This window comes from Pipistrellus kuhlii, unplaced genomic scaffold, assembly GCF_014108245.1.
Source record: "Pipistrellus kuhlii isolate mPipKuh1 unplaced genomic scaffold, mPipKuh1.p scaffold_m20_p_11, whole genome shotgun sequence".
Taxonomy (NCBI): Eukaryota; Metazoa; Chordata; class Mammalia; order Chiroptera; family Vespertilionidae; genus Pipistrellus; species Pipistrellus kuhlii.
Genome location: NW_023425416.1, coordinates 22121062 through 22148843, shown reverse-complemented (window position 1 = coordinate 22148843; position 27782 = coordinate 22121062). Strand labels below are relative to the sequence as shown.

Sequence of the window (27782 nt, the reverse complement as noted above, 5' to 3'; positions counted from 1 at the left end):
TGGAAGCAGCCGAGGGGCCCATCGATAAGACGAAAGGATAAAGAAGATGTGGTACATACACACAATGGAATATTACTCGGCCATAAAAAATAGAGTGCAATCTTACCATGTATGACACCATGGATGGGCCTGGAGGGTATTGTGCCAAGTGAAATAAGTCAGAGAAAGACAAACACTGTATGGTTTCACTTACTACATGTGGAATCGAAAAAAAACACACACAAAAGCCACACAAATGACTAAACAAAACAGAAACAGGCCAGTAGATACAGAGGACAGGCTGATGGATGCCCAAGGGGGGTGGGGTGAGGGGATGGGGATTTAAAAAACACACAGGAAGTATAGAAGCTTCTAGTGTCCCAAGGTCTTGGGCCCTTCCTGTCAGGTCCACGCTGCCATATCCGTCAAGCAATCACCGAGCCCGGAGTCGAGGCCCAGGACCCGGCCTCCACCTCTCGCTGGGGAGATGCCACAGCCATTCTTAAAGGGCCCAGGCTTCGCGTCCCGTTGCTGCTCCCCCTCCGTGGGCTGCAGCCACGCGGGCCTGCCCGCAGCTCCTTAGGCCTGCTCAGCAAGTGCCCACCTCAGGCCTCACCCCTCCTCCTGCTGCTGCTGATTAGAGAGGTGGTGCTCAGTAACCAGCTGTGGAGTGGTCCCTAACGCCTCTCAGCCTCTCTCCTCTCTCCTCACAGCCGGAGGGCTTTTTCTAAACCTACCCACCATCGCTTCCCCTGCCTCTAACCTCCCTGGCTGGGGTCCCCACGACCCCAGAGAGAAGGCCCACCTTCCCCAGTCTGCATGCCCACCCTCCCCCGTGCTGCTCTCACAGCCACAAATCCCCCTCTTCCCACCACACCGCAGGTGTGCAGGGCCTCTCCCTGCAATGCCCGTCCGTTCCTCCAGCTCCTCCCGCTCATCCTTAAGGCCAAAAGCTGCCTCCTCCTCCAGGCAGCAGTCCCAGACCTCCAGCTGCGTTCAACGCCTCTGCTGTGCCCTCCGATCCCCGCACCAGCCCTTTCCGTTGTACGGTACCCGCCCCCCCCCCCCCCCCCCATGAGAGTTTTGTACATGCACCAGGTCTCTAGTTTAAAATAAAATAAAATAAAAAGGATTATACACCACGGGAGCTTCTACCTGGGCCCTGGCCCTGCACGGCCAGACCCTTAGGCCTCCGCCTTCTTCCACACCAGTTTGAGAGGGAGAAAAAGAAAATTCTTTATTGATAAGTAGGTGGTTACAGTAAAATAAAGTGATGTTTTTTGGGGGAATAAAAACTCTGTGTCTATCCACCCCGCCTCTAGCTCCTGGCCTCGGCCTTCACTCCGGTCTCCTCGGTGGGCGGGCCAGGCCTCCGGGGGCCCCGGGGGGCCTCCGTCTTCCTCTTGGGCGGTCCCGGGCCCGCCTTGGGCTCGCCGTCCTTAGGAGCTGCTGCGGTGGCAGCAGCAGCGGCGGCAGCTTTGGCTTTCGGCCCTTTCCTGGCGCCCTGGGCAGCGGCCTCTTTAAGGGCCTTGTTCCCCGTCTTCTTTTTGGCCGGGGCGGCCACTCCGTTTTCACTCTGTAAGGGAGTAAGCCGAGGGGCCGGGCGGCGAGCTGGCGGGGAGGGGCACCCGGCGCTGGGTGTCTTTGGCCCAGAGGCCTCCCTGCCCTGAGACTCAGTCTCTCTCCTGTGAAACCGGGGTGCCGGAGGGCCTGGAGGAGAGGCTGCACTGTGCTTTGTAGGAAAACAAGTGGCCCCCTCTTCTCTATTTGACTTCCAGGGGCCCGGGGCGGGGGCCCAAACAGTGGCCTGTGCGGGAGTGGGGGGCAGACCCAGGCCAGGGGAGCCGCACAGGCACCTACCTTGGGGACTGTGGGCTTTGAACTCTGAGTCCCAGCTTTGGCGTTCCTGTGGGCCTTGGCATCTGCTGGGAAGCGGGGAGAGTATGGGGGAAGGAGCCCTCTCGGGAGGAGCTGCTGGTGGGCGGGAAGGCTCAGGGGCTCCGGAGCCCTGGTCCCGCCCGACCCCCCACTCCTCACAATGCCACCGACTGGCTTGGGGGCAAATGGTTGAGCCTCAGCATCTCCCAACAGCATCGTCGGAGAAGGCGCTGGGCCGGGGGTGGCCGTCCCTCACTCTCAGCCTTGCCTCCTCTGGCCTCTTTCCCTTGCTCTGACCCCAGTGCTCTGCGCTCTCCCACAACAAAGGGCCTAACAGGCTCCTGGGCCTCCAGTCTTTAGTCCATGACCCACATGGCGGCTGAGATACAGTGAAAATGCCTCAGCCCCTCGCTGCTCCCTGTCAGAGTCTTCCCTTGGCTCCTCGCTGTTCTCCAGATCAAGTCCAGTCTCTGGCTGCCCTTCCCAGCCTCCCCCTGCTGCAGCCCCTCTATCCGCCCCCCTCGCCCCCCGAACTGCACACAGAACCATTTTCACGTCAAATGCATTGCCTTCTTCATTTTTCCAGGCCTTTGCATAGGCTGCTCTTCTGCCTAGGACACCTGCTCCAGGAAGCCCTCCCTGACTCTCTTAGGGATGAATCAGGCTCCTCCCCCTCCCCCCAATCAGCTTCTATGACTTCCTTCCGTCTGTCCAGGTGGAGCTTGCTGCTCAGGGTGCAGGTGCCAGCTAGGAAATCCCCTCCCCAGAGCCAGCCCCTCCATCCTCACCTCCAGTGGCTGCCACGCCCTCTTCCCTGCCCTTCACACGCCTACCTGAGCTGTCCTTCTTGCCTTTGACCTTTAACTTCCCGTAGGGCCCGCTGGCACCGGGAGGGGCCTTCGGGACCTTGTCTGCCTGCTGGGGGGCCTTCCTGGCCGTCTTGCCCCCTCTCGCCTCTTCACCCTTGGCCTGGCCATCTCTCTTGGGGGCCTCCTCCTTGGCCTCCCTGGGCCTCCGGGGGGCCGCCACGGTGGCTGTCTTCCTGTGCTGGGTTTTCTTCTTCTGCTTGGGGACTAACTGGCAGAGGAGAGGACGGGGTGGGGTTGAGAGCGGAGGTTCTGGGGGCTCATGCCCCTAGCCCCAATGCGAAGCTCAGGGAAGATGGCCCCCTTCAAAAAGGGGGGAGACGAAGGAGGTGGTCAGGGCACGGGAGAGGACACACACCCGCCTGCCAAACGCCTGCCGCCAGGAGCACATTCAGGCCTCTCTCTGCCCTGCAAGCCAGGGCTGCTGCCACTCAGGAGCCGGGCCCGAGTCTCCCGTCTCACCCAAGCTGCCCCCTTCCTGCTTCCCGAGGCCGCGGTGCCCCGCTCCTCCCCCCAATCTGGAAGCGTCAAAGCCAGGCTCCTGGGAGCAAATGATGCCTCTGTGAGCCCCGAAGCCATCCCGAGAGGCTGAGCTGTGAGCCTCCTTGGGCATCCTCCCTGCCCACACGGTCCATGGACTGAGGCTCCGACTCGCCCTCCCTCTCCCCACCAAAGCCTGCCCCACGGCACACTGCCAGGTCCCCCACTCCCCGCCTCGCCCGCCCGCTGTGCCCGCCAGAGGAACATGGACTCCCCGGCCACACGGCCTGGCACTTACACACACACACACACACACACACACACACACACACACCCGTGTGCATCTTGGCCGAGTCTTCCCGTCTTTACCAGGGAGCCGTCGGAGGAGGTGAGCACATCAGGGGATGCAAGGGCCCCTGGCAGAAACGTGCTCCTTGCCTTCTGGAGTCTACTTGTGACGATGCTGCCCCCTCGCCCCCAGCCCTCCTGGCTCCCCAGCTCCCACCCAGACCGGAAACAACCCCACTCTCACCTCACAGATTATTACACCCCTAACACCGAGCGCCCTGAGCCCTTCCCTGCCTCCCACCGCCGCGGCCCGCTCTCCGGGTTAGCTCCTAGGCCCTAGGAGCACCCCAGCCACGAGCACCCCAGCACCCCTCTCTTCTCCCCGTCCCACCCCAGCCCCGGGCCTTGCCATGGCTGTCCACGCTCTGGCCCGCGGGCAGGTGTCCTGCAGGGCTGGGACTTCCTGTGCCCGGCCACCATTCCCACCGGGACTGGAACACAGCAGGCTGAGAACGTTCCATGGCAACTGCCAGAGCAACTGCTGCCCACCGGGGCGCAGCACGGACCAGGCAGACCCACGCCTGGGCCCCTGAGATTTCCCCGGTGGCAGCTGGCGGGCATGGTGCTGGGGTTCAATTTTGTGACACATCTGACCCCTTTGGGACCCTCCCCTTTGACAGCGGAGGGTGTGGTGCTCAGGCGGGCGCCAGCCTCGGTTTGGAGCCAGAGAGCATTGGGGGAAGGGGGGAGGGTAAACCTGACCCTGAGGCCGGGGCCCGAGGCTGGGCGGCCTCGCCAAGAGTGAGGGAGTTCCAGGAAAGGGCTGTGGGCAGAGGGGAACACAGTGGAGATGGTCCCTGGCCACTGAACAGAGCTGACAGGGATGGAGGAGGACACAGCAGGGTGACCAGAGCTGTGTAGGGACTCCGATGGGGCTCACACACCAGCCCTCCTGGGGAAGGGGGCGTCCCCGAGAACACACGGGAAAAAGGAGAGAAGACAGCCGAAGCCGGTGTGGTTCAGTGGATAGAGCATCAGCCTGCAGACTGAAAGGTTCCAGGTTCGATTCCGGTCAAGGGCATGTGCGTTGGTTGCAGGCACATCCCCAGTAGGGGGGTGTGCAAGAGGCAGCTGGTCGATGACTCTCTCTGATCGATGTTTCTAACTCTCTCTCTCCCTTCCTCTCTGTAAAAAAAAAAAATCAATAAAATGTATTTGAAAAAAAAGAGAAAAAGGAGAGAAGACAGGGAGACAGGGGAACCGGCACACAGAGGTCAGGAAGAGCGAGCTGGAGCTGAAGCTTAGCCCTGGCTGAGTGCCCCCCAGCCCCCCTCCGACTCACTTTGAAGCTGCCGGTGGCCCCCCGGGCCCTGGAGTTGATGGGCCTGCTGAGGAGGCCACGCTGCATGCCGGTGTCCAGGGCCCGCTTCAGCAGGAACTTGAGCCGGATGGCGTCCACCGTCGGGTACTTCTGCAGGATGTACACCTTGATGGCCATCACCGAGGTGCCCTGGCGCTGCTCGCCCGCCTGCAGCGCCTCCAGCACCATGCGCAGCATCGGGGGGTTGCGGCGAGGTGGGGGGGCGGCATGTGGGCGCGGGCCTGCGGACGGACAGCAGGGCATCACCCGGAGGAGCCAAACCACCTTCAGGCCCAGCGGACGCGGTGGGGTGGCTGGTGAGGCACACACCGCACCCGCCAGGCCCCACGGTGGGCGGGCAAAGGGCTGGGGGATCAATGCACCCCCAGCGAATGCCTGCGAGCACCCCCCGGACAGGACTCACTGCTGGGCCGGTGCTGTCTCCTGGCTGGGCTCGTGGAAAGCATGGAGTGTTCCTTTAAAAAAAAATAACCCAACAAACAAAACGGGTCCAGAGACAGCAAACATGCAATAGACTGACGGAGCTCAGAGAAAAGTGGGGAAGCAGGGGTTAGAGGGAAGAGATTAACCAAAGAATTTATATGCATATATGTGTAACCCATGGCCACAGACAGCAGTGTGGCAAAGGCCTGGAAGGGGCTGGGGAGGAGGGGGGTCAGTGGGGGGGAAATGGGGGACATCTGTAATCCTTCCAACAACAGGGATAATTTTATAAACAAATAAACATACAAGATGAGCCCAAACAGGCCCACACCAAGATATATCATCATTAAAATGCTAAAGGTTAAAGACAGAGAGAGAATCTTCAAAGCACAAGAAAAAAAGCATTTAATTACCTGTAACGAAGTTCCCCTAAAATTCTCAGCTGATTTCTCAACAGAAACTTTTCAAGCCAGAAGGGATTTGCAAAAAATAATTAAAATGACAAAAAGTAAGGACCAAGATTATTCTACCCAGTAAGCTTATCATTTAGAATCAAAGGATATATAAAGAGCCTCCTAGACAAGAAAAAGCTAAAGGAGTTCACCACCACCAAACCAGAATTACATGAAATATTAATGGTTCTTCTTTAAGAATAAGAAGGGGGAGGAGAGAAAAAAAATATGAACAATAAAATGGCTATTAATACATATCTATCAACAATGGAATTTAAAAACACATGAACAAGCAGAACAGAAATAGTCTCGTAGATACAGATAACATTTTGATGTTGACATGGGAATGGAGTTGGGGGGATGGATAAAAAAGTGAAGGGATTAAGTACAAATATGTTGTCATAGAATAGTCATGGGGATATAAAGTACAGCATAGGGGATACAGTCAATAACATTCTAACTATGGATTATGTCAAACGGGTATAAGTTTTATCAGGATGATCACTTGGTAAATTATATAATGTCTAGTCACTGGGGTGTACACCTGAAATATGATATTGTATGTCAACTGTAATTGAAAAATAAAAACGATTTACATTTTTTTTTTTTAAAGAAAAAACACACACAAATAAACAACCCGAAACCAAGTCAGGTGTGTAGACCTCACTGCAGTCAGGGCACGCAGGGCTGTGAAAGGGACACAGCGGTGAGATGAGCAGAACCAGGCTGTGAGGACCTCTGCCGGACACCAAGCCCCACTTTGCCTGCACACCCTCCAGGAGGAAGACAGAAAGGAGGAGTGGTCCCCAGAGATGAGATTCTGGAGAAACCTTTCAACCAAATGCCAGGAGGGGCCCTTGGAACATGATTTGGATGAGCCAGTGGGGGTGGAGATGGGGGGCGGGGAGGGAGGCAGGGGGAAGGCAAGGCAACTAGCTAAACGTGAATACTGGGAATACTTGATGATGCTATTGGTCCAGGTATGCTCATGGCATTGGAATTATTTTGTAAGAGGTTCTTATTTTTTTTAAAGACACTGGTGTTTACAGATGAAATGGTGGCTCTGGCGCTCGCCTCGAAATAGCCCCATATACGAAACAAGAGTGGCCGTCCGCTAATGACTGCTGAGGTTGGGTGATGAGTGCTGGAGATGGGACTGGGGCGGGGGGGAGAGAGGGAGGGGTTCCCTGTACCACTCCGTCTACTTTTATGTTCATTTGAAAGTTTTCATAATAAAAAAGTTACAAAAGAATTCCACTGCTAAATATATCCCCGAGAGAAATGAAAACATATGTCCACACAAACATTTTTACACACAATGTTCATCACGGCCGGTATTTATAATCGCACAAAAGTAGAAACAACGCATATGTCCCTAAACCAACGGGCGGATAAACAAAAGGGACGGCAATAGGATGGAACATCGCCCGGCCGAAAGGAGGAGTGAGGCGCTCCCGTGAAAACACTACGCCGGTCCCACAAAAGCCACAGCCCAGCACTTCAGGCATGCGAGCTGTTCGATCGGGCCAGCGGCAGGAAGGGGAAGCAGACCGGTGATTGCCGGGGGCTGGGGGTGAGGGCTGGATGGGAGCCACGGCTGTGGGTGCAGGTTTTCTCTCCAGGTGACGGAAATATTCTAAAGCCGGCTGTGGAGACGGGCCCACAGCTGTGCCGGTACGAAAAGCCACTGTCCACTTTGAACGGGTGAACTGGATGGTGTGTGGGTCGCTGGCATAGCTCAGTCAGCTTTCACAAAGAAAAGCTGCAAAAAGAATAGGGTCAGGGGCTGAGCAGGGAGAGGGGGTGAGAAGTTGTCCGTCACGAGAAGGCACATAAAAGTGGTTTAAATGGGGAGGTTAACTGGGGGGGAAGGAGATGTGTAATATATACTTTAAACAATAATTCTAAAAAGTGGTTTCAGAAGAAAATCTGATTTAAATACTAGGTGATTAGAAATATTACTTTCTAATCAACTTGCAAAAATTAAAGACCTCAGGAATCAATTGGCTATATATATATATATATATATATATATATATACACATTTTAAAGTAGAAAAAAACAACACCCAAAAAACTCTAGATCCTGAGCAAAACTGTAGAGACCTAATCCATTTGGACCACTGCTGTCTCCCGGCCAGGAAGAGCCCAGTGTCTGGGAATATTCATTCTGGGACCAAAGCCTGTGAATTGGTGGTGTCCTGGGTCAGTCACCCCAGGTCTTGGGAGTTTTACCCAACCCCACCCCCCCTTCAGTCTTCCCATCTGGATAGTGGGAATGGGGCCAAAGCCCTCCCGCTGCAGTGTTCAGTGGTTTCCAACGGGGTCCTCAGCCTTAGTGTCCCCTCTCCTGCCTCTCCCAGACGGTGCCGGGCCCAGGAGCCACGTCTAAGCCTCCTCCCTCCCAGACCCCCAAAGGGATGGGATTCAGCTCTTTGTTTGGCAGCTGTTTAATACTGCCATGTCCAGAATCACACACCCACATACCTGCCCTCCACTTTTCCCTCCCCGCATCTCTCCCAGACACCTCACAAGAACCCAGGGGACACCCTGGACTGCCCTCCCCTCCACCACCATCCCCACTCTCCCTCCCCTCCCCTCCCCGACAATCTCCCCTCCCCCCTTTCCTCCCCTCCCCCAGGCTTCTCCCCCTCCATGCTGGCCTCTCCTCTTCCTCACTCCCCCCTCGCACCCCAGGGCCCTTGCCTCCTTCCTGTGTCCTTATTTCCCTCCCAGCCCTTCTCCTCACTGCATCTCACATCCCTCACCTGCATGTTGCCTTCGGTCTGAGGGCTGACGCACCTGACAGCAGCCTGGGAGGCCCAGTCTGATTGGCCCCGCCCACCCTCACAGGTGTTCTCCCCGGCCCTGCCCCTGGCTGAGGGGAACCTGCAACTCCCAACCCTCTGCCGCACTGCTGCCCCCGGGCCTCTGTCTGTGCTGTTCCTTCAGTGCAGAGGCCTCCTCCTTAGTCACCAGGCAGCTCTCCCTCACCCTGTATGGCTCACACAGCACTGGGATTTGAACACCTGCCCTGGCTTCCCAGCCCCAGCGAACAGCTCTTCCCTGTGTGCCGGGGGCATCCGGAACCTCCTCTCCTCCAAAGGAGCCTTTGCAAAAACTCAGGAAGCTTCCCCTCCTCCCCCTCTCCTCTCGGGCAGGACTGACCCTCCCTTCAGGGTCACCTCCTCCAGGGCGCAGGAGGGCCCTCCCGCAGGGAGTTGGGTGACCACCTTGGACTCCTACAGCCCTCGGGGTCCCCACAATTAACATCATGCTGAGTGAAATAAGCCAGTCAATGAAAGAAAAGCACCACGTGATCTCATTTATGGGTAATAAAGAACATTATGGACTGATGAACAAAAAGATAGATACAAAGACGGTAAAGCAATAGACTGTCAAATTACAGCGGGGAGGGTAGGGAAATATGGGGGAGATAAGAGATCAACCGAAGGACTTATAATACATGCATATAAGCAAAACCAATGGACGCAAAACCCCGGGGAGGGAGGGCATGTATGGGGGGGGCGGGCAATGGTAAGATATATACACATATAATACCTTAATAAAAAATGAAAAAAAAAAACCTTAAAAAACAAACAAACATGCATGCCACATCATCAAATGGCACCGCTTAACGAGGCAGATTGGCCCATCAGACTGGGAGCCGCTGTGGGGAGAGAACCAGGGCTGTCTCCGGGGACCCTGTATCCTGAGAAACCCTGAAGCCTTGTTTATTGAAAACTGAGAGGCAGCCCTAAATCCACAGCCCAGCCCCGCATCAACCCTCGCTTTTCTGGACCCTTCCACCAGCTGTGGAGGGTGCCGGCGTTCCCGGGGGAAGAAACAGGCTCCAGCCGGGGAGGCCTGCCCTGCCCGCGTCCCCTGGCCGGGCAGCCTCCGCTCTCAGGCCCTGCCCGGCCCCCCCCCGGCCCGCTGGCAGCTGCACGCAGCAGCCTCTGTGCAGGGTGCTGGCCAGGCTGGAGAGGAGGAGGGGGGAGGAGGGGGGAGGGTCTGGGACACCCAGGGAGTGGTCTTGCTGGGAGGAGGGAGGAGCTGCCTCGCTTTGCTCACCGGGCTTTAGGGTCCCAGGCCACCCGGAGGAGGAGGTCTTGGAGGTCAGCGAGGCCGAGGAAATCAGGCTGTCACTGGAGGCCAAGCTCCCGGGAGCCATTGCGAGGCTGACACGGACGCAGAGATAAGGCCGCCAGCCCGCCTGCTTGTCTTATACACCGGCGGCCTGGCCCGGTGACTCCAATTAGCCCTGATTGGGGGGGTGGGAGCTCTGAGGTCCTGCTGGGGCAGGAGGGATGGGATGGGGCGCTGACACCCCGGCTTAGTCACCCACCCCTGTGCGAAGTTGGAGGAGTGATTGGCTTCTCTGCGTGTCCGCCCCCCCTGGTGAGAGGATGGGGGCTGAGACCCTGGCTCCCTCCTGCACCCTCTGCCCACCAGGGGCTGGAGACGCTGGTGGGGCATTGGGCACAGCTGGGCTGTGTAGGCGAGGCCATCTGATCCTACCGCCCAGGTGTCCGGCCCTGTTCCCTGGCGGCTGCTTGCCTCCCTTTCTCCCAACGGATGGGGGTTGCCTGAAGCAGACGCGCCTAGGCCAACCTGTGGCCACTCTTATTTTTTTTTTTTTAATTTATTTAATTTATTTTATTTTTTTTTGAGAGAGTGTAAGGGAGGAGGAGACCAAGAGAGAAATATCGATGTGGGAGAGAGACACAGCAATTGGTTGCCTCCTGCACACGTCCAGACGGGGCAAGGACCAAAGTACAGAACTGAACCCGAGACCCTTCAGTGTGTGGGGTCTAACCATTGAGCAACGAGCGAGGGCCTTTATATATTTTTAAGAAAGAAATCTTTCCCCAGCCGATGTGGCTCCGTAGTTGGTCGCACACCCATGAACCAAGAGGTCACCATTTGGATTCCCAGTCAGGGTACATGTCTGGGTTATGGGTTCTATCCCCAGGAGGGGGGGGTGGGGGGCCAGGAGGCAGCTGATTGAAGTTTCACTCTCATCGATGTTTCTCTCTCTCTCTACCCCTCTCCCTTCCTCTCTCTAAAATCAATAAGGACATTTTTTTTTAAAAAAAATAGAAGGAAATCTTTATGGAATTAAAGAGCAATTTTAAAATACAACTGCTTTCTAATCAACTTGTAATTTTAAAATAAAATTGCTCAGCCAAAGTCTATAAAAATTAACAATGGCCATTGGGAAAGTGGACAAGAATATAAATAGGCGATTCACAGAACAGTTTATAAACACAGGAACATAACCCCAACCTCCTTGGCCTTCTGGGAAATTCAAATCGAAGCAATGATATTATTTCCCCATAAAAATGACAAAAGTTGAAGACCAAGCTGGCAAAGAGGCAGGGAGCTGGATGCAAAGGCCCTCGCTGCCCCTGCCAGGGGTATAGATTGGGGTGCAGCCAACTTTGAAAAGGTTTTCCCTTAAGCCCAGCAGCTCCCCTTCTCCGAGCAGTGCATTAGCGAGGGGAAAAAAGTGAAATAGAGCTAACTTCCAAGTGAATCACTTGGGGCCTGGCTAAATCGCTCCCTTACTGCAGAGCACTCTGCAGCCACTTACAGTGATGAGCGGGGTTACAACAAAGATGAGGCTGTATTTCTCACCCAGTAGAATAACGCATATTTAAATGGCTGTCAATGCGGAGTGCCCAGGACACGGAGAAAGGCGTGGCCATCAGGAGGGTGAGTTGGAGCCGCTTTAGAAACAGTTTGGTAGCATTTCACATAACTAAGGATGGACACCTGCCACATCCCACCGTGTTGCTCTAGGTATAAATCAGAGAAATTCTTAGGTTACACACAAGTGTGCTTACCGCAATCTTAGCGAAACTTCATCGCAGCCTCAATGCCCGCCAGGAGGACAGTGGGACAGTACAGAACAGTGAAAATGAAGGTGCCAGAATATACCTGAGGAATATACCCTTCACTTCTAAGAAGACAGAACTGTGTGTGTGTGTTAAAGGCACAAAAGGTTTGAAAGAATTTATACCAAGATAATAGCAGGGATTACCTCTGAGGAGGACATAGGATTTGGATGGGATGGGTTTAAAAGAGATTTAAGCTGAAACTGGTTTAGCTCAGTGGATAGAGCGTCGGTCTGAGGACTGAAGGGTCCCAGGTTCAATTCCGGTCAAGGGCATGTACGTTGGTTGCAAGCACATCCCCGGTGGGGAGGCGGGGGTGTGCAGGAGGCAGCTGGTCGATGTTTCTCTCTCATTGGTGTTTCTAGCTCTCTATCCTTCTCTCTTCCTCTCTGTAAAGAATCAATAAAATATATTTTTTAAAATAAAAAATAAAGATAAAAGAGATCTAAAATTTCCTCTCTCTATATAGTCTATTTTTGGAACTTTCCCAGGGGACTCTCCATTGCCAGGAGGCAGCAGCGGCCATCGAAGTGCCCTAAAGTGCCCAATAGATGTCACTGCCCTGTCTAGCACTCTTCATGGCTCCCCCCTGCCCAGGTTGGAAGTTTGACCTCTTCATTCTGGCTTTCGGAGCCTTCTTCCCCCACAGACCTGCCACATAGTTGCTCTGGGGCTAGGTACCGAGATGTGGGTTTTGCTCTGTGTTTCCTCCGTGTGTATGTGTTAGATTGGTGTAGAAAGAACCCCAATTTTTCACCCCTGCCCGTTTGCAATGTAACTTTGCAGGGCCTCCCGCACTCCTTCAATCTGTGCTAGCCTTTGTGACTTTCTTTGACCCATAGAACGTGGTGGAAGGGATGTTATGCTAATCCCACTGGCATATGAACAAGCCCTGGCCAGCGTGATGGATGCAGAGCTCGTACACCTACCACCCAGCCAACTAATCAACCCTCCAATTAATCACACATACTTGGATCTGCCTAGTGGAGATCAACGGAGCTTGGTCTGGGCAAGCAGAACTGCCCAGCTGACCCACAGAGTTGCAAGCAGCAATGCAGGGTGTGTTGTTTTGAGCCATGTGGCATAGGAGCTGTTTGTCATGCAGCATAAGCTAGCTGATACAGTCTGCCTAGAAGAATCTTCCTTACCCCTATCTACCTTCTCTGGACTGGTTTCTACTCATCCTTTTGGCCTCAGAGTAGATGCCACTTCCTCAGAAAAGCCCTCCCCGTCTCCCTAGGAGGGTATGGGCCCCTTCTCTGGGTGCCCAGCAGTCCCTGAACTTGCTGTGTGGGAGCCTCCAGCATCCTGAGTTACAACGCTGCCTTACCTGTCTCCTGTACTAGCCTTTGAGCTTGGTAGGGGTGGGGGGTATTAAAGGAGAGGGAACAGGGCTATGTCTGCCTTGTTCCTGGTGGTATCCTTGGCACCCAGCACAGCGCCTCACACACAGTAGGTGCTCAGCACCCATTGTAGAAGCCTCGGTGTCAGGGCCCAGTTTGGCTCAGTGCAGGAAGAAGGCCTGAGAGCCAGGTGTGGGAACCATGCTAGAACAGAAGATACGAGTATGAGGCAAAGAGGCATGTGGAAGCTGGTGCCAACGGGGGCAGCAGTTTTGATCACATTGTGGGGAATTTCCAAGAATTGAGAAATAGAAAAAGACTCAGCAATACAAACATTCCCACAAGCTTAATCCGAAACCCTGCTCCCGGTCTGTGCCAGGATAGAGGTTTGCATTGGGAGGGAAGACGTTCTAAAATGTGCTGCGTGATCTAAAAATTCTCCTAGAGGATTGCCTTTTACAGGAAACAATCGCGGCGAGGACCAGCCTGCGGGGAGGAGCGGGGCTTGGTTACCGATGTGACTCCTTTCCTGAGGCCCGTCCGGAGTTTGAATTTTGCCGAAAATATTTTTAGCGTCTTGGAGCACTGAACAGGGTCCATCTGCATGGGAGCTTCTGATGGTTCTGAAGGTTACAGCACTCAACTTTCTGAAGTAGCAATAGGGTGTCTGTTTTGTGCAACTCTAGATTCTGTAGCGTCAGGATATCTGCGACTTTAGGTCAATAAATGCCCAGAGGGCAGGGTAGAAATGAAAAGTAGCTGCCAAGTTCAATATCTATGTTAATATTTTATAGCCACGGCTTTATTTACACATGAAGAAGCAGAAGTTCGGAGAGGACCTGTGCCAGCCCTGAGCCGCAGCCTGGAAGCCCTGTGTCCGTTAAGAAGCCAGCGGTGACTCCAAAGTATCAGTGGCTCAGACGAGAAGCCACGAGACCATTTCTCACAAAGCTCCCGGAGAATGCATTGTGCGGGGCCGGCAGGGCAGCCCGGGAGACCTTGTCCTGAGGCTCTGCTGGTCTCTGCCCACAGATGCCACCTCCTGACCCGAGAGAGCTGCTGCCACTCTGGTCGTCATGACCACCCTCCTGCCTTATGACAGGAAAGGAAAGGAAGTGCCTCAACTCTCTGACGTGGAAGACCCAGAGATTGCAAACATCACTCCTGATTATGCTCCGTTGGCCAGACCTTGATGTCATGCCACTTGCAGGTGCAAGGGAAGCTGGGAGGTGCAGCCTGTGCTGGGTGCCAGCTAGAACCTGGGTGATATTACTCAAAGGAAGGAAGGGGATGAATATTGAAGCCCTTTGCTCTTGCTTCCCCTTTTCCTGAGGCCCCTCCATTATTTTAGTCCCTTCAGTGCCCGTCTCGACCACCACAGGGGGCTGCTCCTTTGAACTTGGTTTGTGTCTCTGGGAAGGGACCTCACAGTTATTGAATGTCTAGTAGGCACTGCATCTTTTATATCCATTATCTCGTTTGTCCCTTTAGACAAATCTACCACCTGGGATGATTCTCCCCTTTAAAGCTGAGGGGTCTGAGGCCTGGTGAGGTTCAGAGACTGGGTCCAAAGTCGCACTGCTGGGAAGGACACCCACCATCTCCCTGGGGGGGGGGACCTTGGGGTGTCAGGAACGCACATCTCTCCTGAGGACAGGGGGACCAGCTGCCATTAGGCCCTGCTGCCTCGGGGGCTGGGGTGGGGTTCGTACAATCTCCTCCCGGGGCCAGGATCAGGGCGGAGAGGGCTCTGTGGCCCGGAGGCTGGCCAGGCCACAGCACAGGGACGTGGTCCCTCCGATCCATCTCAGGAGCCCCTGGCACACCCTGGCCTAGGACCCGCCCCCTTAGATCGGGTTGAGTGGAGACGTGATTGCATACAACAGGCGTTCCATAAACCTGTGGGCTGCAAGGAGCCGAGAGAGGAGGTGGATAATACCCTCCTCTTGGGCTAAGTCAGCAGCTCTTTGCCTTCCCTATGCAAGTGCCCCATACGTAGCTGCCAAATCAGTTGTAAATTAAAGAAATAAAGAGGCTTTCCTCTCTACCAGGAAAAACCACAGGATGTTCTGGTTTTAGAGTAATTTTCTCCTCTGGATGTGAGGCTGAGGCAGACATACCACTCTTCGGAATAAGTGAGGTAGGGTGGGGGAGTGAGGGGACAGGGCAGCCTGCAAGACAGGGCGGCTTAAATGCCACGTCCCTCCCACTGCTGTGCCTGGCCCAACACAGCACCTGACAGGGACAGTAACCTGCAGGACCAGCCATGGGGACCTTCTTTCTCATGTCCCAATGTGGGAAGGGGGCCTGATCTAGCCAAACCTCAGTGATTCAGAGTCCGTCCTCTTTGGGCCTCTGACTCTCTGCCCACCCCGCCTCCCACCCTCTTCCTTCTGGTACCAGGCCTCCCCCCTCCCCCCCAGGTTTCCTTTGGGCCCCTTTCTGTCCCCTCTCTCAGGCCATCTGGTGTATGTGGGGTTAACATTGGGCTGCAGGGGCAATCAGGTGACCTCGGCTTGGCCAATGAGGGCCTTTCCTGGGACATTTGCTGGAACTGACGGGAAAGAGAAGCCCACTCTCTGGGCCCGTGCTGGGCCTGGAACAACTGGCTGCCGTTCCTGCCCTCCTCTTGGAACAGTCAGCCTATGCGTGAAGCCAGCACGGAGGAGAGTGCGGCCAGAAGAGACACAGGAGCCCGATAACATAATCTGAGCAACTGTCTGCAGCTGTTCCCAAAGCCCTGGGCTTTCCGTGTATGGCAGCCAATGGCTTTCCCCTTTACGTTCAGCCCTCACAGGGATTTCTGGTCACTCGCAGCCAAAAGAATCCTGACTGACGTCACTCAAGGAGACAGAGTGAAGAGGGATAAGGATAGAGGCCAGTACCTGCCCCAGTCCCACCATGGCACTAGGGCTCTCTCCATCTCAGGCTCCTGCCACCCTTTCCTCCGCGGAGGCTGAGGGTAACTCTGGGAGCTATGTCTCCATCCTGTTTCCCTTGCAGATGGAGTGCCCAGCAAAGTGAGCTCTGAGCTGAGTCCCCAGTAATGTCCACAGTCTCCCACAGGGCAGACTGGTCACTGTAGTCTATTATCTCATCGAATCCCCTCAAGGTCTGTTTTAACATTCTCTTTTGCAGACAAAAAAGGCTCAGAGAGGTGACAAAACTTACTTGCAGTTTCACAGGTCACCTGGGTCTCTGTGAGGCCAAAGTTGGGACTTTTCCCATGCGTGGGCTGGCTCCCTCCCTCCTCTCCCAACCCCCACACCCCCAGGAGGCTCTGCTGATTGCCCCATCCAGGCATCCAGGGTCAGGGACCAGGTGGATGCTGCCCAGTTTCAATCCATCCTGCAGAAAAGAAAAAAAAACAGAAAGAAAAAAAACCCCACCACCATTAACACCAAGTACAGAAGCTGAGCTTTTAATGCCCCAATTTGCCTTAGTCTCCAGGCAGGGCTGTAGAGAGATAGAGCTTCCAGCTTTGGTTATGTGAAGAAGGAGAGGTCAGTGCCTGAGGTGGCTCAATTCTGATGCCCCAGCCTTAGAGCAAGGGCTCTCCAGAATAGGGAATGGACTGGAGCTGCCAAAGATGGGCTCCTCAGCAAGGGAGCTGGAATCTGGGACCTGTCAACGTCCCCAGGGAAGGTGGCCCAAACAAACTGCCCACTCTTTGTTTCTAAGCTCTTCAAGACAAGGGTGACATTGGAGACGCCGCTCTTTATTAAATGTGGGCAGGGAGCACGGCTTCTAGAAGCTCTATCCTGGCCCAGATATGTCGTGGCCCGAGGATCTGGGTAGCAGAGCACGTGGTTTCCAGAGCTGAGAGAAAGGCCTGTCTCTTCACTGGCTGCACAGGGGCTGGTGCTCCAGGCCAGAGGTTAGACTCCGGACCTTGGTCCCAGACTCCAGTCCAATGTCGTTTCCTCAGGTCTGATGACGGCATTCTACATTCACTCAACTGTCCCTACCTCCAGCCCAACCCCCAAATGTGGTCTGGCCTTGACACCCAGCTAATTTTTTTTAAAAAACCTGCCGAGGCTGGATACAGTCTCAAAATGGTCACTATGAAGAGGAAATTATAATAGCAATTAATTGATTACATTAATTGATGTTATTCATAATGTTAACTACAATCTGTACAGCTTCTTTACAAAGTGCTTTAATACACACACACACACACACACACACGCACACACACCATTTGATCTGCACAGCAGCCATGAATGGCAGGACCAGGGACTCGGGATTCCCATTTCACAGGGAAAGAAGGTGAGGCCCAGGGAGGAAAACAACTGCTCAAGGTCGTCAGCCACGGAGCTGCTGCTGCTGAGGTGGTTTTCAGAGGATAGATATACTCTCCTTCCATCTCTGCATTCACTCCCCCATTCACTCCTTCCTCCCTCCATCTAGCGTTTATTTAGCACCTACTATGTGCCCCACTCTGTGCTAGGTACTTATCCCTAAGCTGGGACACGTGTCCAGACGGCAAGAGTTCTCTGGTCCTGAGAGATGCGTTGTGGGGAGGAGGGGTGAGGTCCCACTGGCCCCTGGGAACTCAGGACTCCAGATCAAGCCGTCCTCGTGATGAGTGGAGAGCCTCGTTAATTTTTTTTTTTTAAATGCCTGGAGCCTGTGAGACCTGGTCTGACAGGCACAGATCCCGGCGGGGGCGCTGTTGCCGGGGGTGGGTGGTGGGGACGGGAGGCTCCTACGGTCGGCAGCAGAGTCCTTGGCAGGGCTTAGGCTGGTGCCACCTGGCTGGCCTCCGTCTTGGAGACAGTGGTGGACGCTTCGTCATCACCCAGTGGGTTCTTGCCACAGCAGAGGGTGGTGAGCATGCAGCTCCGGAACTGGAAGGCAAGGGGCCTGAGTCAGAGTCAGGGTCCACTCCACGTGTGTGTGGCAGGATTGGCCTACAAACCCTTCCCGCTCTGCCCCTCACAGCCTTCACTCCGGGTCAGACCTGGCCCTCTGGGGGGAACTTACTAAACATATGTGTCCCCACTCAGAGATGCCAGGGACTAAACGCAGGGGGGGCTTTGTCACTAATGACATTCCGTGACGCCCTCTGCGTGCCCAGGGTCATCTGTAAATTATCTCATTTAACTCAAGAGTTTGGAATTTTGCCCCTTCTATGGATGAAAAACCCGAAGCCCAGAGAATGGAAGTGATGCATTGCCCAAGGTCACACAGCTAGAAAATAGCAGATGGATCCAGTATGCCTGACTGGAGAGCATGTTTTCCCCCACTGGATTCGGCAGAGAAACACTGGTCTGTGTTAAAGGACTACTTTATCCTTTTATCCCTCAGAATAAGACTTTTTAGCTTTTTTTTTTTTTTTTTCTCCTTGATGGAGACTGGTACATTCCATCCTCTGGCTTGGGATTTTGACTTTTAAAGCGGGCCTTCAGAACCATCTGACGTGAGCCGGCCCCAGAATCACCCGGAGGACTTGTTCGAAATGCAGGTCTGGGCAGAGCCCAGGAATCTGCATTCCTCCCAGGTGCCTCTGATGCCCTGAAGGAGACCAACCCCGCAGTCCAGCTTTGCAGAGGGGAAGACCGAGACCCAGACAAGGGGACCTGGACCCTCCTGCCCCGCCACCTGGCACCTGCTTGTTCATCATGATGTAGATGACCGGGTTGTAGATGGAGGATGACTTGGCAAAGAATGCCGGGATGGTCATGAAGATGGGGCCAAAGTTAGAGCCTTGGTGGGTGAAGATGTAGAGCGCCACGCTGGCGTAGGGCACCCAACAGACCAGGAACGCGACGACCATGATGATGACCATGCGGGTGACTTCCTTCTCGGCCTTCTGGGTGGTGGCGGACTCCTGCTGCTGGGCGGCGGCCTGCGGGGACACGGGGCCTGGTGTGCAGGCTGCCGCCGCTCCGGGCCCGGGGCCGGGGCCGGGCTCCACCCACCCGGCGCCCAGCATGGGACCGTACCTCCTTCACGGTGAAGACCAGCTGTCCGTAGCAGAAGAAGATGACCACCATGGGGATGGTGAAGTGGACCACGAACATGTAGATGACGAAGGACTCGTTGTTGACCTCCGGTTTGAGCGTGTAGTAGTCAATCCCGCACGAGCACTGCATGCCCTCTGGGATGTACCTGGCGGGACGGGAGGGGGCGTGATGGGGACCCACATATGAGGAGCTTGGGAGCAGGTGCCAGCTGACCCGAGTGACCTGCCGTGTGTGGCTGGCCTTGCTCTGGGCCTCACTTTCCCTCTCTGTAAAGTGGAGATAATAAAACGTCTTCTTGGCTGCGAGACTTTGAGAATCAAATCAATTGAGAAAAGGGACTCAAATGCGCCATGTTTGTTTCACTATTGGTTTGGTGGCTGTGTTATTGGAACACGACCCAGTCTCCTGCCCGTCTCTCCCCTGGCTTGTGCATACCACCGGCCTGCGCAGGGTTTCTCCCCGGACCTGCTGCCCGATAGCGGCCAGAGCCAGGCCTCGGGCTATGCAAGGCAGAGGTTGGTGGGGAGAAGGGAAATACTCCTCACCTCTGCATTTGAGATAGTTTGTACAACTCGGGGTCTTACTGAATAACAGGATGAGAGTATTTACTAGCACAAATAAGGGCATGCAGGGTAACTAAGAGATACTTGCACAAAAGAGGAGAGGGGGAATGAGAGGCGTCTGGGGCATGTGGTTGGATTTTTTTTTCTCTCAATGATTCTAGAGGACGGTGATATTGCACCGATCTCAGAAAACACGATGTGTCTGTGCTCACGAGGATGTAACTGAACCAGACTGGACCAGAAAGAGAAAGAGGCTGGAGCGGGGATGGGCTTGAATTCAGCAATGGGCAGAAAATGACCTCAGATTAGGGGTCATGATTGGACCGGGAGCCCTGCAGGGAGCTTTCATAGAGACTGAGGAGGAAAGGGAGGAGAGGGGATTTCCTGGAAGCAGGGGAACATGAAGCCTCTGGACACGCAAAGTCACAGTCAAATTTCCCGAACTGCCTCCCCTTTTCCACGTCTCTCATCTCAGCCCCATTCGGAGACAATGACCCGCAGACGGCACAGGACCCAGGTCCCAGGGGCTACAGAGTCACCACCTGCACCAGGAAGGCTCAGCCTCCCCAGGTGCTGAGGCCCAAGGTCAAAGGAAGCCGCCCGCAGGGCACTGGACCAAAGAGGATTGGAATCTGGCCCTGGCTTAGTTGAGGATTAGGGGCACAGCCAAGGTGAAGGGTTAGACTTTTTGGATTCTCCTTAAGATGGGGACTCAGGAGGTGGGACCAGCCCCATAGCAACATGAAGGTCTGATCCTTTTTTTCCTCTGCCCTAAACCCCAATCCCAGAAAAGTTAGCAGCTCAGTGCCTGGAACCAGACAGCCCCAGGGGTAAGTGTGTCTTGGGGGCCCTAAGAAGACCCCTGGAGACCCGCCCCTCCTGCCCAGTGCCATTACCTGGACCAGCCGGCTAGCGGGGGTGCAGCGCAGGCCAGTGCCATGACCCACGTGAAGGCGAGGCCCATGATGGCGTGGTTCTCCCCAAACCGGAAGTTGCTCATGGGCTTGCATACCACCACGTACCGCTCGATGGCCAGGACCACCAAGGACCACAGGGCAACTTCACCTGCAAGGCAGTCAGCCGTCGGTCAGCCTGCTGGACTCCACTCTCTGAGGAGGAAGCTAGGAAGGCAACCGGGTGTAGGCCTCGTGTGAGGCCTCAGGGTGGAGCGGGGTCAGACATCGAGACCTGGGAGGGGTGCAGGGCAGAGGGAGTGGAGTAACTCTTAGTTTAGTTCAGTTAGAGCTCTGGGCTCAGGAAGGACACAGAAATCAGATCAGGGACCAGCGGTGGACTGGAAGCCCTGCAGGGAGTTTTCACAGGAGGAGGGGTCCTTCCTGGGGCAACAGCCAGAGTCCCTGTCTAGAGGCGTCGCAGAGGCAGGGGAACCTTCCTCCCTCTGGAGCGGGGCCCCTCCCCTCTGGGAAAACAAACAACCTGGGCATGTACGACCCTCTCTCAGGAGCCAGGAAGATGAATGGCGTTTGGCTCAGAGGACTAAGGAGGAAATAATGATGGAGCTCAGACATCATGCTGCACACCACCACAGACATTCAGGAAGGAGGGTCATAGAATTCATCAAGCAGACTGGGCCATTTCTGAGAGTGAAAGGGGACACTATCGTTGTAAAGTGGGACTGACCCTGCAGAGAAGTGTCTGCCTGCCTTGCCCCCTGCCTTCTGGCCTGAGACCGAATGATCTCTGGTCCCTGAAGTTGACACCCAGGAATAGCCAGAGATTCAGGGGAATAGGGCTGAGGCAGCAACCTGGACACAATAGGGCGAGAGAAGACAGGCAGCAGAGCATCCTTATGGTTGGTGTTATGTCCCAGGGGCAGGGGCAGGGCGGCGAACGTTCCTGAATCTGAGCCAGGAGACCTAGGATCTCTGGTCACTGCCCTGCATATCCTTAAATGAGTCTTCCCCTCTCCATGCCTCAGTTTTCTCCTCTGCTAAATGGGATCTATTGTCTCTGTAGCACTCCTGTCAGTTTTCCAATCAAAGAAACTTTTTAAAAGCATCTTCCAAAGCTACAGACCACACAGGTCTCATGCCTCCTATGGGAGGGTTTTCGGAAGCAGATGAGCTCCTCAACACAGAAAGCATTCATGCTTGGCAGAGGCTGGAGGTGGGCTGGGGAGGGACTCAGCTCATGGCTCAGTGCAGGTCAAGTCCAATGGCTGGAGGACAGAGAGTCTGCATCCCACCCTGAGCTGGGAGCCCTGAGCACAGGGACCTATCTTGTCCATCTCTCTCCCCAATGCCAGGCATGGGTCTGACCCAGGGCGTCTGCCCTGAGGGGAACTGAACGTGCTTGCAGGGGCCCACAGAAGTGGGCTTGGAGCACAGCTTTGCCCCTGCTGCCGAGACGTGACCCCTGCAAGGCCCTTGACTTCTCACGCTGTTTCCTCGCTCTAAAGCAAGACAAAGGCACCACTCAAGTGAGATTAAACAGCGCTCACTGCTTGCCCTTCCCATTTGGCAGCCTAGCTCATCATCACCGAGTGTTTGAACGTTAGATGATGCCAATGATTGCAGAGGGCAGAAGGCCTCTGAACCCCCATCTCTAAGCCTGGACCTGTCCCCAGACACCTCCATGCCCCTGGCTCCTGCACCCCTGCCCGTCCGCACCACAACGCGTACCGCCCAGCGTGGCGAAGAAGCCCTCCATATTGCATCCCGTGGCCCCGAAGACAAAGTATCCGTGCATAGAGGTGTAGAGGGTGGTGGTGAAGCCGCCGAAGACCATGAAGAGGTTGGCCACGGCCAGGTTGAGCAGGATGTAGTTGAGAGGCGTGCGCAGCTTCTTGTGCTGGACGGTGACGTAGAGCGTGAGGAAGTTGATGGGGAAGCCCAGCACGATCAGCAGGAACATGTAGGCGGCCAGCACGGAGAACTGCCAGGGCTCGGCCAGGTAGTACTGCGGGTACTCGAAGGGGCTGCGCACCACGCCCGTCTTGTTGGAGAAGGGCACGTAGAAGTTGGGGCCCTCTGTGCCGTTCATGGCGGAGGTCCCGGTGGCCGCCCCGGGGGCAGCTCTGACCCAGGAATGCTGCTGGGGCCTGAGCTTGGCCACACAGGGCTCCGGCCGGACAACTCCGGGGCCTGACCCCCCCAGGCCCTTATAAAGTGACCTCCCCTCCCTAAGCTCCTGGCTGAATCAGCACCTGGGAGATTGAGGGTGTTATTAATCATACTAATCCCGGAGTAGATGCTCACTAACTATTTGTGGAAGGGCAACCGGGGGCCTAATTGGCTTCCCAAGAGGGGCCAAGGTGACTCCAGGTGGAAGCCCAAGGTTGGGAAGGGGAGGTGCTGGGACCCCGGGGAAGCACAGGAAGCCTGCACCCACTCTTCTGCCCCCAGGAATCTCTGCCCGTCTCAGCCTGATGGCCTCGGCCTGGCATGGGACCTCAGACTCCCAGCCCATTCCTCTCTGGCTTAGTGTGAGCTGGCTTGGTCTTCCACCGCCTGGACCGTGCGCTCCCAGTGGGCAGTCTCTGGTTACTCTCCCGGTCTCTCATCCCCCCACTCAGCCCCTGGCCCATCCAGGTGCTGGACACACACCAGCCCATCTTCCAGATTTTGAGCGTCATGAGGGCAGAGGTCACATCCTGCCAGATGCACAGCCTGGCATAGCCCAGGAGCTCAACTGAATGGGAATTCACTCACTCACTTATTTGTGTGCAGGTCACTGAGGAGGACCCCAGCCCAGAGAGGGGAGGTGCCTGCTTGGCAGAGACGCCCAGGGAGGTGATGTTTGGGTCTTTGAGGGAGGGGAGCACTTTGCCAAGTTGGGAAGATAGCACACACTTAAGACAAAGGCTAGGCAGAGGCCTGAGGCACATCTGGGCTGTGGCTGCATGTGGGTTGGGGCCCCACTGAGGGCAGTGGGAAGTGGCTTGGGCAGATCTCAGGGACAAAAAGGTGACACGAATGCCCCCATAGAAGGATTGGAGGGAGCCAAGATGGAGAAGGGAACAGGGAAAGGGTTGAAGCAGGGAGGGACAAAGACTCTCAGGGATGCTGAAGCAAGGCCTTGCATCCAGCAGGCAGACTGTGTACCAAGCCCTGTGCTGGGCACCAGATCATTGCTGTGAGCGGGGCAGGTGCAGTCCTGGCCTCCTGGGGACTCCAGTGTGAAGGGGAGGCAGGCCTGGGAAACAGGACAGGTTGGGCACTGTGGCACACGGGCATGTCCGGGGATTCTGGTCAGCCTGGGCTAGCACAGTGGGCTTCGGGTACCATGGAGCCCCTCGAGGGTGGGTCCCAGAATAGCAGGATGAGTTTTGGGGCCAAATGGAGGCCTCACCTGTGACAGGAATGCAATGACACCTCCTAGGAATAAAGAGGGCAGCTGGGAGTGCTGGCATGCAGGGTGCTTGTCCAGCCGCAAATGTACATCGACCAAGTTGCTTTGTTCTGGGAGACACAGTGGACAAGGAGGACCAAGCCCCTGCCTGCAGGAAGCATTTCATTACAAACAAGTAATGAAGCAAAACATATACAGGAAAAGTTCAGATCGTGATGCATCCCCAAGACACTGTTATCTAGAGCAGCCCCGGGCAAGTCTTGGGGAAGGTGAGGTTTGAGCTGAGAACTCAGCGATGGAAAGAGCCAGTCCTGCCAAGATCTGGGGCCGGGATGTTTAGGCAGAGGAAACAGCAAGTGCAAAGGCCCTGTGGCCAGAAATTCAAGGCCAGCGGGAAAGTGTCCCTGTCTCTGAGACTTCTATCCCTTAAGCTTTCTGTCATCCAGTCTCTTTCCTACCTGGGCATCCTAGACCTGTCTGCTAAAGAAAAAAAAAAAAAAGTACCCCCTTCCCTCAAGCCCACTTGGGGCTCCAGGCCCCTGTCTCTCCGGGCAGTGTCAGGGCCTGCACCGAAGGGCTGGTGATGAAATGTGTGTTGGTGGGATGAACAGAGGGTGTCAGGGCAGGGTGGGTGGGGTGTGACCTCTTGCAGTTTAAGGCGCTTGGCCCAGTGATTAGGCCCAACGCTAATGAGGTCAAGGTGGAGGGTTTGATTCTGACAGCCTGGCCCCTGGTAGGAGGAGCCCTGGATTCCCTGAGTCAACACCAGCCCCCACACGGCCCCACCCTGGCTGGGCTGGGCTGAGCCCTCGACCTCGGCACCTTCCTATGCTTATGACAGCCTGGAAGCTTCTAATTCGTGTTCTGTTCATGTGCTTTTGGTCCATCTCCCAGGCTGTCACGTGGGTGGGGTCTGTTTCCTCACCACGGGGACCTCAGAGCCCAGACTGGTGCCCAGCATGTGGCAGGAGCAGAATCATTTTCCTGGAACTGGGACAAGCTGGGGTTCCTGTCTGTGTTGTTCCCTGATGTGTCCCCAGGGTCTGGCACAGAGTAGGTACTCACCAACCATTGGTGGGAAGAGTGAATGTATTCAGTGACCGCAGGAAGTGCTTGCCCTCTCTAAGTCTCAGTTCCTCCTCTGTAAGAGTTTAACAATTCCGCCCTCACAGGGTGAGGTAAAGGGGCATGGGTTAGGGTTTAGCTGGAGGGGCACAGATAGCTCCTGAGCCTCTGCATTGAGGTGCTGCTTGACCAGCAGCAGCTTCCTCCTCCTTCCTGCTTCCCCTCACTGGCTTAGTCACACCTGACTGTGTCATCAGGCTGGGCGAGGCCTTAGACTGAGCAGAGAATGTCAAGGGGGAAGAAGGAAAGGGACAAATGGACTCTCTTCCCCTTCCTTCCTCTTTTCCTCCCATCCCCTCCTCCTTCTTCCTCTCTTCCTCCCTCTCTCTCTTTTCCTCTTAACCCAACATTTGCCAAACACCTCTGGGCACCAGGGCTGGGTGCTCGGGACACTGATATGAGTCCCACATGGTCCCTGCCCTCAGGGAGCTCCTGGTCTCAGGCAGCAGCAAACGAGGCAAAAAACGAATAACCATGAGAGGTGGGAATTTGTTCTCAGCCTCAAGTGGGGGCTCAGAGTAGCAAGATGTGGTCCAAGAGGGAGCCTGAGAGACCCCCCCCAACCTAGACAGCCAAGGCCAAGGGAGGTAAGGGCCGGCTGGTGTGAAGATGCTGAGGCCCCAGGATGCGTGGCAGGGGAAGGGAGGACTAGAGGTTGGGTGCTAGCTGGCTGGCAGCAGGGGGCACTGATAATTGCAAGCAGGGGAGGCGTGTCATCAGGTTCCCATTTTAGGAAGATGCTCCGGAGTCTGGGTGGAGGAGGAATATCAGGGAGTGCTAGGATAACAGCCTGGCCCACAGTGAGCCCCTCACCCAGTGGTAGCTCCTGCTTGTTCCAAGGGCAGGGCTGGCACAAGTGGGAGGTCACCTGGTATTTGCAGTTGGCAGCAACCTTGGAGAAGGGGCTCTGTCCACCTATTTGAGAATCACAAGAGGCTCCTGGCTTTGGTAGCATTGCTGGGGATAGATGGAGAAACCCAGGTGGTTGAGGCGGGGCTAGAGCCAGGCCCACTTAAAGTCTGGCCTGGGGCTCTTTCTGGGCCACCCTTTGCCCCCTTTCCCACTTTCTCCTTTCAAGAATATGGGGCCTTAGCTGGCTTGGCTCAGTAGAGAGAACATCAGCCTACGGACTAAAGGGTTCCAGGTTCGATTCAGGTCAAGGGCACATGCCTGGGTTGCAAGCTTGATCCCCAGTGGGGGACATACAGGCGGCAGCCAATCAATGATTCTCTCTCATCATTGATGTTTCTTTTTCCCTCTCCCGCCCTCTCTGAAATCAATAAAGATGTATTAAAAAAAAAAAATATATGGGAACAATGTTGAGGACTGGAGACAATGTCGTAAGCTCGACCTCTTCCACGCTGTGCGGCCTCTGGCAGACACTCCTCCCCCTCCAGGCCTCAGGCTCCTCTTAATGAAATGGGCACCTCAGGAACCCTCGAGGCCTCTCTCATCCTAGTATGTGAGGGGTTGTCAGTGTCAACGGTGGAGACTGAGGCCTGAACCTCAGTGTCAGAGCTGGAGGGGGCGCTTTTGTACACATCAGGAAACTGAGCCTTGGAGAGAAAACTGGACCTGGTCAAAACCCCTCCAGGTTGGGACAGGAGAGCAGGTAAAACAGAGTGCTTACATGTAAAGGCTGGGTGTGAATGCTGTCTTGGCTCAATAAATATTCCTTAAGTGAAAGAAAACATTACTGAACCTCAGTTTCGTCATCAGTAAAAGGAGAATCCTTAGTGGTTAGTAAGGATTAAATAAGATGATGAGTGGAAAGTGCTTAGCACAGGGACTGACATTCAGTAAGCACTTGATTTAATGGGAATTACAGTGATTGTTTCTCAGACTCAGGCCTCCAAAGCTCAGCTTGGTGGCAGCAGAACCTGGCAGGGCACATGCGTGTTATTCAGCTGAAAGGATGCATGCCGAAGTCTCAGTCTGGGCTCCCTGTCTCTCCCTTCAGCCATGGACCATCTGATCTGACACTGATTGACACCTGCCTGCTGGGTGGTTGAGGCTGTTTTCTTCCTCTCCCCTCTTTTTCCCAGCTATATGCAAATGATTTCAGTTCAAGTAATGCGCTAATGGAAATCCTAATGCATTAATAAATGTTTAGTGAGAGAGAGCATGCATGATCATAAGTAATTACACACTCAGCGGAGGAGTTCTGTTGGCACAATTGTCTGGCTCCTTTTCTTCATTTTCCTCCATTATCTCCAAAGAGAGATGCAGAGGGAGGCAGGGAAGAAGGGTGGGGCAGGGGTCCAGCTTCTGCACTCACCCCTCTGCAGCTGCTCCCCTCTTCATCCCTCCAGTAGGGACCAGTGTTGTGCTCTGTATCAATATCTAATCATGAGAGTGGTTTTCGACATGTTCCCTTTCTCCTGCTGTCAGGACTTTACAGGATGCGCTTGCTCACCCCCTCCTGGGCAGGCAGAGTGGACCGTGAAGGGAGTGGGGCCCCCGGGACAGACAGTTCAGCGACTTACCCTCAGGGAGGGGTGAGGCCCCAGCACCTCCACCCATCCCCGTGGCTGTATAATGGAAATCACCCTTCCTCGCAGAGAGCTGTGAGAACTGAGACAACATATGAAACAAACCTGGCACAGAAAAAGTCTCAGGAAGTATCAGCTCTTCCTCCCCAGCTTCCCATCTGCTACCCCCCATGCCCTTGAGCTATAAATCGGACATTGTTGATGGTCAGGGGAAGGGACCTTAGTGGGATCTCAAGAGGAACCACTCCCTTTAGGACCGGGATGGAGGGAAGGGAAAAGCCTCGGGTTGGGATGGAGCCCAGGTGGTGCTGGGGGAAAGGTGGTGGAAGGGGC

The 27782-nt window shown here is 55.1% G+C and overlaps 2 protein-coding genes across 2 annotated transcripts; both read right to left on the bottom strand.

Moving 5' to 3' along the window:
• Window positions 1-1297: 1297 nt before the first annotated feature.
• On the bottom strand, window positions 1298-9920 carry LOC118715740 (histone H1.8). Its single transcript, XM_036432373.2, has 5 exons — window positions 9821-9920; window positions 4834-5093; window positions 2691-2934; window positions 1840-1904; window positions 1298-1555 (listed from the first exon to the last, which is right to left on the bottom strand). Exons 1-5 carry the CDS (start codon window positions 9918-9920, stop codon window positions 1298-1300), a joined length of 927 nt encoding a protein of 308 aa, XP_036288266.1.
• A 6771-nt stretch (window positions 9921-16691) lies between these two features.
• On the bottom strand, window positions 16692-22627 carry RHO (rhodopsin). Its single transcript, XM_036431186.2, has 5 exons — window positions 22164-22627; window positions 20418-20586; window positions 18938-19103; window positions 18601-18840; window positions 16692-17839 (listed from the first exon to the last, which is right to left on the bottom strand). Exons 1-5 carry the CDS (start codon window positions 22522-22524, stop codon window positions 17729-17731), a joined length of 1047 nt encoding a protein of 348 aa, XP_036287079.1. The 5' UTR covers window positions 22525-22627; the 3' UTR covers window positions 16692-17728.
• Between the last annotated feature and the right edge of the window lie 5155 nt (window positions 22628-27782).

Coding starts and splice junctions, on each gene's coding strand:
- LOC118715740 (XM_036432373.2), bottom strand. CDS start 9,920: ATGGCTCCCGGGAGCTTGGCCTCCAGTGACAGCCTGATTTCCTCGGCC. Junction 2,935..4,833: donor GGGCCACCGGCAGCTTCAAA/GTGAGTCGGAGG, acceptor CTCCTCTGCCAG/TTAGTCCCCAAGCAGAAGAA. Junction 1,905..2,690: donor AGGCAAGAAGGACAGCTCAG/GTAGGCGTGTGA, acceptor CCCGCTTCCCAG/CAGATGCCAAGGCCCACAGG.
- RHO (XM_036431186.2), bottom strand. CDS start 22,524: ATGAACGGCACAGAGGGCCCCAACTTCTACGTGCCCTTCTCCAACAAG. Junction 20,587..22,163: donor CTTCTTCGCCACGCTGGGCG/GTACGCGTTGTG, acceptor ACTGCCTTGCAG/GTGAAGTTGCCCTGTGGTCC. Junction 19,104..20,417: donor CCGCTAGCCGGCTGGTCCAG/GTAATGGCACTG, acceptor CCGTCCCGCCAG/GTACATCCCAGAGGGCATGC.